Here is an 11,967-nt window from a genome sequence, read left to right as displayed (position 1 = left end):
TATATGGGTGTTTTTGCAAGGAAGGATGAACGAATGGATGAATTGATGGAATGAATGGATTGATGGATGGAAGATGAATGATGGATGATGGATGCAATTCCACGTGAACGAGATATGCTTTATAAAGCTGAAGCTGACAGTACCGTACCTTATTTTTATCTTTATCGCGCGAATCGCGGGGCCATGCAAGTTGAATGCGATGCAACCTCAAGCATACTTCGTACATACTCACTCTAGCGCCTATAGTACCCCATTTATACCGGTGAGCCCCGCCCATTTCAGAGACTTGGTTCTGGCTTGCAGACCTCACCGACATAGTTCTGTGGGCCATATACTTGATCAGTACTGAGGGGTCCGTTGAAATTTTCATTTCGCATTGGTGTAGTTGCAGTGCATTGTCTCTGACTCTGACAGCTGTACTGACAATGGCGAAACTTGGTTCATTCGTATGTTCTGGGTATGCAGCAGGTCCCTAGGTAGCTGTGCAGTTGTTTCCGTTTCTGCATTCATTTTGCCAGTTGTACTATACTGTACCTCAACTAATGTTTTAGATGCAGGCTGGTCCGAGAGGAGGAATCGTTGGCATCAGATCCCCTGTTCTAGATCTCCAAGTGGGTTGTGAGTTCGCCATTGTGGACAGAAAGGGGACTATGAAGACGCGAGGCCTGGGTCTTATGCTTAAGTGACAGAGAGATGGTCAATAGTTCCGATGCGTACTGTATGCAGCGTGAACTGTGCGTTGCATATATGCTTGGAAGAATGTTCAATCGCCTACTGCGGTTCGAGGATTCGATTCCGGAGAGGGGGAATTGGAAATCATGCCATTCATTTCTCATATTTATTGCCTGAGTTTCCCTTTGTACTTGAGATTGGATACCCGGTCAAGCTGTCTCTGGAAATGATTATCTTTGGCCGCACTTTATGCTTGAAGGCTTTCATGTGAAAGTTTTTTCGATTCTCCAGGCAAGGAATTTCGAATTGAGAAGTTCAGATCTCAACCGAGACAAAGGAATCGGCAATCCACCACGTCGAAGACAACGACGACGCTGATACTTGGGTCCAAGTCTCGGGTATTCAAGCCGCTGGTCTCTTCGAAACGGTTTCAAAACTGCCAGAATGGCCCAGAGCGTGGGAGACAATGAACGCCTGGTATTCGCGTTGTAAATACGAATAGATTGTTCGGTAGGCACGAAGATTTCAGGGCTGCGGAACAAACGCTTGGTCAACAAAGCGATCCTCTTCGGGCTGAAAAGGACTCATAGCAGTCAATCGTTATCGGACGTCAATCATTCCTTCCATGAAGAAACGTAAGCTCGATACTATTTTGGGGAATTGATAGTATTTCCACGTGTTTCTGGCCGTCTTGCCCTGCTTTCCGTATCATAAATCAACATTCATCCAAAGGAATACATAAATCAAGGGAATATATGACTGTGAATTCGATTATTGTATTGTTTATTTCCACGTTGATAGCTTTTAGCCGTTCACAGATGACGCTGCTAACTAAAAAGAGCGAATTCTTGAGCTGGGGTTGCTTCTTTCTACAAATGAATAGAGTTTCAAGTTACTTACAAGTGACTTCGAGAACTGTCCCGCCTTCCCTTATGACATCTTCCAACTATAAGATGAACAGATAAGAGGTTACACTGGATAAGTAGCAGCCTGGGCTTTGGATATGAATACCACTTCTCGAGTCCTATTTAAAGCCACAACAACAGCCATCTCCACCACCTGCATTCACCTCACCACGCACACAAATCATGGAGTTCCCAAAAGAGTCACTGAAGAAGGAAGCATCTCAAAGGTATGATATCCGAGTTTTCTTGCATTCTAAATACCTTATATCTCCCAAAACACCCCACTAACCCCCCTCCAGCAGCACCTCGGAACCCTCAGAATCGTCCAAAAAAGCCACCAAGAGATCTCCCAAAAAGCCGCCAGCCAAAAAAGTCACAAAAGACATCCCGAAGCCCGCCGCTCCCAGAAAATCACGAGCCGAAACCAAAGTCCAGAAAAACATCTTCAACTCCAAAGTCCACTATGAGATCAGCATGCTGCTGCAGTCAGTAAGGAACGCTCCGTATGGCCCGGTCTTGGCGGAGATATACGATGTGTATGTCTCGCACAAGAAGGCAGATGATGATTTTTTGAGGCGCCAGAAGAATCGTATCGTGAGTGAGGCGACGGCTGAAAGGGATGCGTTTGAGGCTATTACGATGGAGTGGAGTACGCAGTAAGTAACTTACTCCAGCTTGTATATTTCATTGTGAATTTCGTTCGCGGGAGTTGTGAGATATTAATTGATACAACGAATTCATTTCGGAGCTCAACGCGATGTTGTTGATTGGTTAATCAATTCGATTGATGGATACAACTGACAGCAAGCAGGTTCGAGTCAGCCGTCAAGACGCGTATCGGTCTTCTGCAAACCCAGGCTGAGACTGGAGCTGGAGCTTCTGAGAAGAGCGAGGAGCAGCGTGTCAAGGACCAGCAGGATATGGATAGCGGCCTGAACCATGTTATTTTGAAAATGTTGGGGCAGTATCAGCAGAAGATCAAGGCTTCGAAGCAAGATCTCACTGGTCAGCTGAAGAAGATCGAGGATCAGAATTATGCGAACCATGAGAAAGGTCTTGCGGAAGAGGAAGTATGAAGATGGATTCCCATTCTGAAAATCTTTGGTTCAAAAATGCTTCATGGCTCTTAGGCTATTACTAGGCTTTCCAATGGTCTTTTAAGGAAAGAGTAAAGCTAACCTCTGCTTATAGTTGCACCTCTTGAATTTATTCCGCCGCTTCATCCCCAGTATCCAGGTACGCAAAATACAATACAGCACCCCTATGCAACTCTCCTCTCCCAACACTAATCAATTCAGATGTCCGCTCCCCCTATGCCTCGGCCCATCCAAGCAGCAGCCATAGCTCACCCGCCACTGTATCTCTTCCAAACCGCAGGCAACGAGAACATCAAACTAGAACAGCCTCTCTCCTCTACCAAGCCGGAACCGGGACCGAAACCGAAAGCTGTGATTGCGAATGCGAATGATGATACGGATGAGGATCTGGAGATGGAAGACGAGAATTATACAGTGAGTCTGAGCTCGCTCGGCATCAAGAAGCGGAGGATTTCGGATGGGGGAGAGGATTAAATCAAGGAAGGTCGTTGGCGGTTTAGGGGGGGGGGTAGGGAGGAGGATCGAGGTTAGGATATCCTAGGTACTGCTTTGGTATATTCTACACGCGCGGTGCTCGCTGTACAATTAATTAGGTTTCAGCGTTGATTTGGTTTTGATGCGGTGGTTTATTTTTTAGGTGGGAGGGGGAGTTGCGGGGGTTTGATAGACCGAGGGTCTGGATGGATGGATGGATGGATGGATGGATTATGCGTGGAGTTTGGGGGATCGAAAATGATAGATACGACATGCAAAATATAGACTTTCTTATGAACCAAAAGAGTTGATGATAAGTCGACTTGTAGATCGCGGAAGTTAACCGGGATATGAGACAGATCAAAAGTATATGAGAGTTTGGAGGCAGTGCTACTAAATCCAACGTGCCGGAGAGATGTTATATACACTTGTAAGTTGATATCCCACGCAAGGAGGAATTATATTGATTCTTGTATAAAGTAACCTGCTTAATCTCAGCGGTATAATTTTAATATCCCTCGAGTCCTCAGACTCTGTCCTGAACACCCAACGCCAGCTACGCACCCTGTTTATACAATCATTCTTCCTTATCCATATCTTGATCCCCATCACCACCAAACAGGTCCTCCATTGTCCCCTCACCCTCTTCCCCACCCTCCACACCTTCTTCCACCGTATTCTGAATCCCTTCCATCAAATCGCCAACCTCTTCCTCGTCATCATCGGCTGCCTCAACCCACTCCCCCTTTAACCCCCACGGCACACCCGACAGCACAAACCTCTCACTCGGCAACCTAACCCCCCACTCATTCTGCAAGACCCTCGGCAACGCAATCTTATTCCTCGCCCTCGCCGTCTCCAACAAAAACTCTTTACTCAATCCGCCCCCGCCATTCCCGCCCCCAAACTGATACTGCAACCGATTCCCCACCGCAAGCTGCACGGCATTCGCGCTCACCTGTCCATCTGCATCCTTGAGGCCTCCCCCCGGCGGCGCATCGCGGGCCCGCGTCTGTTGCGACACGTAGGCGTCCGAGGAGAAGTGTAGAGCGTCGGAGAGAATGCCTGATGTGTGGCGGTACGCGAAGTCGAGGAGTTGCAGGGGCACGCGTTCTTGGTAGGCGGTTACGCCCATGGAGGAGAGGAGCATGTGGATGAGGCGGGCGTCGCGGGGGCGTTTGCCCAGCCCGTTGTCTTGGAAGGAGGTTAGGGGGATGGTGGGTAGAGCGGGTGGTGTGGGTGCGGCGGGTTGGGAGGCTTGCGGTTGTGTGGAGGTTTGGGTTGCGGTGGGTTGGGATGGCGAGGAGTGGTTGCCATTCGTTTGGGCTGTGTCGCCGTTGACTTCTGCCATGGTGGATGGATTTGAGGATAGAGAGTCGGAGTTGGGATGGGGATTGTAGTGGTTTTGTCGGAGAGCCAACCCTCCAAGCAAGAGTGAATCGGGAAGTTTGATTATTGGTGGTTTATGAGTAGCTTCGGTAAATGTAATGTCTCATAGTCTTGATGGCAATACTACTCATCAATAGATCTTCAGTCAAGAAATCCAATTGTCGTGTTCAGTAAATTGCCAGGCGCAAAGCTGAGATTCCCCATTTGTCTTTCACCCGCAGAACGATGAGGTTGTTAAAGTTCAGGCACAGACCACACCTTAAATACATATCTGACGCTAAACCCGATCTGACAATCACCCGATTTGATTGCCCCTCCATCCGTTTATCGGACCAGAAATTTCTTGACTCACTCTTCCTCTCTATTTACATCTACACATTTCAAAATGGACACGACATTGCCTCTTCCCTTTCTTCCCAGTGTCGACCTGGCAAAAGGGGCCACTGAATCCAAAGAAGGATTAACCCGAAACCAACTCTCCTATCTTGGATGCGTCTACCTTTCAGCAACCAACGAGACTGTTGATACATTGCTGCAATTCTTACAGAGACACATTGAAATCGAGGCGTATGTCAATGTGACATCAGTTGATTCCACAGATGATCTTGTTTCAATTCTAGACGCTGGAGCTCGAAAGGTCTTTGCCAATGGCTCACAATGCGAATCCCTAAAGACTTATGGAGATCGAGTCATTCCGGTCATATCAACAAAAGATAATACTCCTTCCACCTTCAAATACTCCAATGGCGCTCTCTTCGAAACGGGGGATGATTTGTCTTCTTATAAAACACTCCTATCCAACTTCACGGCCAGCCAAACATCACCAATCTTCGTCGTATCCTCCCCAAAAATCAACCTTCAACCCTTTGTCGAATTTGTAACAGAAGCATCCGCAGTTCCAATTATACCCGCAACTCAACTCACGATAGGAGATGGATCAGAAACACTAACTTCAGTAGCAAGTCTAATTGGGTCATCATGGACTTCAGACAGGCCAGATAAACTGATACCAACGGTGGTCACAGATGAGAGAGGGGTAGCTCTCGGGTTGGTATACAGCAGCCAGGAGAGTTTGGCAGAATCTTTGAAGACTGGTACTGGAGTCTACCAAAGCCGAAAGCGGGGATTATGGTACAAGGGAGCTACATCTGGGGATACACAAGAACTTGTCAGAATATCCTTGGACTGCGATCAAGATTGTCTAAAGTTTGTCGTTCGCCAAAAGGGCCGAGGTGAGAGGACTCACTATGTTGGGGGCATTTTCTAATCATCTTTCAGGCTTCTGTCACCTATCTCAATCTACTTGCTTCGGGGAACTACGCGGAATATCGAAGTTGGAGAAGACATTGGTGTCGAGAAAGGTTTCGGCACCTGAAGGGTCATATACAGCACGTTTGTTCTCTGATGAGAAGCTTCTACGAGCTAAAATCATGGAGGAGGCCGAGGAGTTATGTGACGCAAAGACAAAGGACGAAGTGGCTTTCGAGGCAGCAGACTTGATATACTTTGCTTTGACAAAGGCTGTCAGTGCCGGAGTCAGTGTTGCGGATATTGAGAGAAACCTTGATGCCAAGAGTGTCAAAGTCAAGAGGAGACAGGGAGATGCCAAGGGGCAATGGGCTGCAAAAGAAGGTATTACCAATGGATCCTCAGAAAAGGAAGTTGTAAAAGAAGCAGCATCAGTTCCCAAGGCTGCAGATGACAAGGCAGGGACTGAAGATGGCCGCATTACTATGAGGCGCTACAATGCTGCATCAACTTCTTCCGAAGATCTTAAAGCAGTGCTACAGAGACCTTCTCAAAAGTCGACCGAGATGATCATGGGTATTGTAAATCCTATCATCAAGGGGGTTCGCACTGGCGGTGACAAGGCACTTCTGGGGTATACTCACAAATTCGAGAAAGCGACCTCTTTGACATCACCTGTTCTAAAGGCACCATATCCGCAATCTCTAATGGATCTACCTCCAGAGACCATTGAAGCAATCGATATTTCATTCGAAAATATCCGCAAGTTCCACGCTGCCCAAAAAGAGGAGCCTCTGCAAGTCGAGACTATGCCAGGTGTTGTCTGCACTCGTTTCGCCAGACCAATCGAGCGTGTTGGGCTTTACGTTCCCGGTGGAACTGCCGTCCTTCCCAGCACAGCGCTTATGCTTGGTGTACCTGCAATGGTGGCCGGCTGCAAAACCATCGTCCTCGCTTCCCCACCTCGCGCGGACGGTAGCATTACCCCTGAGATCGTATATGTTGCTCACAAAGTCGGTGCAGAGTCGATCGTACTTGCAGGTGGTGCTCAAGCTGTTGCTGCCATGGCGTATGGTACCGAGAGCGTGAGTAAAGTAGACAAGATTCTTGGCCCTGGAAATCAATTCGTGACTGCTGCGAAGATGTATGTCAGTAATGATACGAATGCTGGAGTAAGCATCGATATGCCTGCTGGACCTTCAGAGGTGTTGGTCATCGCGGACAAAGACGCCAACCCAGCGTTTGTCGCTTCGGATCTGCTGTCACAGGCTGAGCATGGTGTTGACAGTCAAGTCATTCTGATTGCAATTGATCTTTCTGAGAAGGAATTGTCGGCTATTGAGGATGAACTGCACAAGCAAGCAATGGCCTTACCAAGAGTTGATATCGTTCGAGGTGCGATTGCGCATTCGGTGACGCTTGTGGTCAAAGATGTCAAGGAAGCCATGGAACTGAGCAATGATTATGCCCCTGAGCATCTGATCCTCCAGCTGAAAGATGCGGCAAGTGTTGTGCCACTCGTCGAGAATGCAGGAAGTGTATTCATCGGCGAGTGGACACCAGAGAGCGTTGGTGATTATTCGGCAGGAGTAAACCACTCTTTGCGTAAGTCGTTTTCCCTCTCTTGATCCTGAACAAGGCTAACAATGACCAGCAACATATGGCTACGCAAAGCAATACTCGGGCGTCAATCTCGGCTCCTACGTTAAGCATATCACCTCGTCGCAGTTGACGGCTCAAGGGTTAAGGAATGTCGGTGGTGCAGTGATGCAGCTGGCGAAGGTCGAGGAGTTGGAGGCTCATAGACGGGCTGTCTCTCTGAGGATTAAGTACATGGATGATAACAAGTTATGATAGTGCACGATAACAATTGGGAATGAATTAAACTGATATTGCTGCTTCCATATGAGGTGCTAAATGAAGTGCAGCGCTCAAACAAAAAGACATGGTCTGCTCACAAAGTGCTCTAAAATCCAACTCCCGACACATCTGATTCCTGTCTTCAGAGGCAGACCGCTCCTAAAACAGATTCTCCAATGCTGATATAGGCTTCTCATGTCTCTGAAGGTTGAGCGATATTCAGACCATCCGCAAAATAATCGACGCATGAGCACCTGAGGGGGTTCTTCGGTACTGCGAGTTGCCATTGTGAGTTTGTGCTGGTGAAGATGTCAGAGATTATATTCCACGAAGTTAATAATCAACTGGACTTCACCTGATCTCTTTCAGAAGTGCTTGTATTCATGAATGAAGAACTCTTTTAGGAAATTAGGAAAAGTAGAGCAATTTATGTAGACTGGCTATGTGAATCACATAAGAGTAGAGATGCTAGTCCCCACATGGATAGGGAACGACGTGAATATATTGCCATTACCAACAACTGTAACAAAATGCACCCAGAACAAAGCAGCCCCCTGCTGGGCCATGCCAGTCAGCCAGCACAGGTCTACCTCAGGTAGAAACAACGACAAAAACACGAATCTCCCAACTAAACGCCATTCCCGCGATGAGAGATAAACACTCCAAAATCAGACCCATAGTCAAGACATCCTCACTCGAAGACGACCACCCAAGAAGCAAGCAAGTACAGTCTCAAGCCCACCCTGACAACAAAAACACCCCTCTCCCAAAGGCAAGAAAGAGCTAGATATATATACAAAAGAAGGGAGATTGGGGGTGTATAGATGCTGGACGTCAAAGCATGCACGCATGAGTACCCGCTTCCCTCTTCCCATATCAAATGCCAATCACAGCGCTCACTCCGTGCCTATAACCATCATTCATATCTTCGCCATCTCAACTCTAGCTAGCAAGCTGACTGACTTATCACGGTGCGGTGCAAGCAAGTAGTCCCCCATCCTACGACACACTTGACGTGTCCAAATTTTCAAAATCACAACTGGTCATCTGACTCAACAACTCGAAGAGGCTCAGCTGTCCGGGGTAGGGCAAGAAATAAATAAATATGATGCACTACAACAACTTCAAGTAGATAAATAGAACTTCCTCTAGGACATGAAAAAATAGATATCACATCACAGTACCAGTCGCTACGAAGAAAAGAGACAGCATAACTCATCATATCATTCATTCACACCATCCCTCCCTTCCATACATACACCAATACCATGCCATGCCATATCCCTCCCTCTCTTCTCTCAGCAAAAAATAAACCCCTGGGGAAAAAAAAGTATGCAATTAAGATGTTCGTTGTCAGCTCTGCCCACCATCATGCAGTCTATCTCTGATTCTGTGTTGAATGCCCATATGTACCTTGCTTTCTTTCTTCCCTAATCCGACGATCCACATCCAATAGCAAGTGCCAGCCTGTTCTCCATTCATTCCATTCCCTTTTAGCAAAAATTCGAAAAATAAAGCAGATAAAAATCCCGAGCTCCCTTCCCATCCCACACCTTGCAGTTATAACGCCTTGCTAATGGAAACGCCTGATCTTCAACAAACAAAAATGGTATATTGCCCAGCCCCATGTCTAAGAAAATATCATGCTCCATTATTTGGTTGTGCGCTCATTGTTGGGAGTCGAACCTCGGCTGCGAATGGTTCGGAATCGAGGCGAACCGTAGACTGTGGGACAACTGGTCTCCGGGAAAAGTGTTCTGCGAAATGGTTGTCTAGACTTGAAACCATTCTTGGATTGAGTCGTCTAGTGGGATTTGAGGATGTTGGGGTAGCTCTGGTGCGAGGTCTTGAGGCGAACGAAGGAGAAAGATTCGCCGAGGAAGGAGAGCTGATAGCTGAATCTTCTATCCGACGATTATTGGCCTCCAGGTTTTGTCTGACGATGTTGTGCAGGAAATCAGGAATGTTCTGCCATTGTCCTAATCTCGCAGCGTTCAGAAGTCGAGGATCCAAGGTTTGGCGGTCGGATGCTGGTCTTGTACCTGGAATGTTGGCATTCGGTGAAAGATCTGAAGTGAGAAATGGCAACCCCCCAGCTTCAGCAGCTTCCTTCAACCACTGCTCCCACTCCTCATCCATCACTGTTGCCGAATTTCCTGCCTCTCGTTGTGCAACAGCTGCTCGCAACCGTTCGTTCAGCTCGATTCCTACGCTCTGGATCTCGATATCTGAATCATCTCCATCCTCGTCCATGTCATTCTGGATCCCTTCGTTTTCTCGAATGTCCTCCATGTTCTCTACATCCACACGGTGAGCTTGTAGGGTACTCGCAACGCGTAATTCTGGCTCTACCCAATCCTCAATTCCATCCCCAGTAGAATCCCGAATCACGATCCCTTGTTCTTTCTCGAATCGGTCTTTTGCCCAGCGTGTACCTTCCCATTTTGTCAAGCTTGCGATTTCAAATTTCGTCAGACCGAGATTGTCAAAGGCACGAAATAGGCGTCGGTGCCACTGGTATCGAGAGAGTCGTACACGATGTGGTGGATATGAGTAATCCAGTCCTGGATATTTGGCTTCTTGTGAAGAGAGATGGCCATAGAATGCCTGGGTTTCCAGTCGAACTTCTGGTACGAGCTGACGTTGCAGAAGCCCTTGAAAATTTTGAGGATCCGTTGTTTTGGGCTTGGGAAACATGCACTCGTACACGATCTGGTCGATTGGGCGACCCTTCATGTTTGCGTTTGCTGAAGCTGAAGGTTGTGGAATGTAGTGAATGCCTCAGAAGTTTTAACAATTCTGAGGCGTTGGCGGCGTGGGAGGTTGGCGCGAGTGAGGCAGTGACGGTCTCTTTGTTATATTTGAGGCTGGTGGGGCGAAGAGAGATTGAGACTGAGACTGAGATTTGAACCCGCGACGTGGTCCTTTTGTGGGAGCTGAAGGGAGTCCGTGTTCGTGTCCGAACTAATTCCAAAGAAGATCCCGGACTTGTGACGTGGAGCGTGTAGTGGAATCCAAGGAGATGAGAAATATATTTCCGCCCGTCTTATAATAATTCCTCCTTTTATGTGCTGGTAATATCGTATATCCTGGCAGATTTCCCAGTGAAGTATATGTTCGCTGGTGTTTACGGTATAGTGATTCGCAATCCACGCTTCGAGAACTAATTTCGTCCCGAGAGGTTTCCTCCAATGTTCCACCAAACGACGGGCAGATATTTAGAAGACGGAGGGGATGGTTGACGAGTTTGCGATGCGGCGTTGACGACCTTTTGTAAAGGAACCGCGGTCAGAAAGGAAGGGCCAGAGGGAGGAGGGAAGTGAGCGGGAATTTGTCGGGTCTTGGAAACGGACGTGCAGGTACGAAGGTGGTTACGAATGCGGTGAGAACGGTGGATGGTATTTCTTTTCACTCACTCTTATTTTCACTCTTCGACCAGTGAAATTCCAGAAGTGCCATTTTTCATGACTACGCCGTTCGTTGACTACAACAATACAACATGCCTCATCCCTTCTTCCCTCCCACCGACCAAAACAGAAGCCCACATGTCGTAAAACCGAGCAATCCAAATACCGTAGTTGGGAACTGCGTCTCCTTTCTTTCGTCTATCGCAAACCCGAATCTGGCTTCCTCGTCGAGATTCTAAATTCTGGATTATTTCATCTCATGTTATTATTAGGCCAGTACTGTTAATAACCTCCCCGGTCGGGTCTGGGGAATGGTACCGTACAAGAATTAAGGTTGTTGGTTACAGGCATAACAAGGCCAAAGCCTTTTAAAAGTTGGGGGCAGAAAGAACCATTCGATTATTCCATTCCTTCTTGATCCTTCTCCTTGCATTACATTATTACTCAGACAGGCCACCGCCTTTTACCTAATTCATTAATTCATACATTCCGTCCGTCAGCAAGCAGGTCGCCGCTGTTCTGTCATCATCTCACCCACTTACGCATCCAATATAATGCCGTACAGTACAGTACACATATCCCAAATACAAACACAACAATTGGGTACGTACGTTACTAGCCATATAATCGACCACTGCAAAAGGAAACACGTCAAGACCTACCTCGCGTCCCATCCCTCCCTCCACTTCCCGACATCCATCCATCCATCCCACTGCTGCACATGACCACAACCAAAATCCCCAAGAATCAACCCAAACCAATAACCCCCCATTCTAACATCTGCAACCTTCGTCTGCATCCCCATCGCCATCCCATCCCACGAAACCCAGCCATCCAGTTATTGCCTTGAAAGAGGGCTGAGAACCCACCCACCGGCCCTTCCCTGGCCCACACATATGCATGCAGGTAGGTCGC

The 11,967-nt window shown here is 47.6% G+C and overlaps 3 protein-coding genes across 3 annotated transcripts; 1 reads left to right on the top strand and 2 right to left on the bottom strand.

Moving 5' to 3' along the window:
• Window positions 1–3,725: 3,725 nt before the first annotated feature.
• Window positions 3,726–4,499, bottom strand: TAF9 (Transcription initiation factor TFIID subunit; the record flags this gene model as incomplete). The annotated part of the gene is made up of 1 exon (XM_031146325.1): window positions 3,726–4,499. The coding sequence occupies one exon, from the start codon at window positions 4,497–4,499 to the stop codon at window positions 3,726–3,728; it is 774 nt and encodes a 257-aa protein (XP_031008772.1).
• Window positions 4,500–4,922: 423 nt separating this feature from the next.
• his-3 (Histidine biosynthesis trifunctional protein) lies at window positions 4,923–7,639 on the top strand (the record flags this gene model as incomplete). The annotated part of the gene is made up of 3 exons (XM_031146324.1): window positions 4,923–5,769; window positions 5,816–7,390; window positions 7,440–7,639. The coding sequence occupies 3 exons, from the start codon at window positions 4,923–4,925 to the stop codon at window positions 7,637–7,639; spliced, it is 2,622 nt and encodes an 873-aa protein (XP_031008771.1).
• A 1,647-nt stretch (window positions 7,640–9,286) lies between these two features.
• On the bottom strand, window positions 9,287–10,381 carry LHYA1_G001339 (uncharacterized protein; the record flags this gene model as incomplete). The annotated part of the gene is made up of 1 exon (XM_031146323.1): window positions 9,287–10,381. The coding sequence occupies one exon, from the start codon at window positions 10,379–10,381 to the stop codon at window positions 9,287–9,289; it is 1,095 nt and encodes a 364-aa protein (XP_031008710.1).
• Window positions 10,382–11,967: the final 1,586 nt, after the last annotated feature.

Source organism: Lachnellula hyalina (assembly GCF_007821495.1).
Source record: "Lachnellula hyalina strain CBS 185.66 chromosome Unknown contig00012, whole genome shotgun sequence".
NCBI classification, from domain to species: domain Eukaryota; kingdom Fungi; phylum Ascomycota; class Leotiomycetes; order Helotiales; family Lachnaceae; genus Lachnellula; species Lachnellula hyalina.
This window is presented reverse-complemented; position numbering and strand designations above follow the sequence as displayed.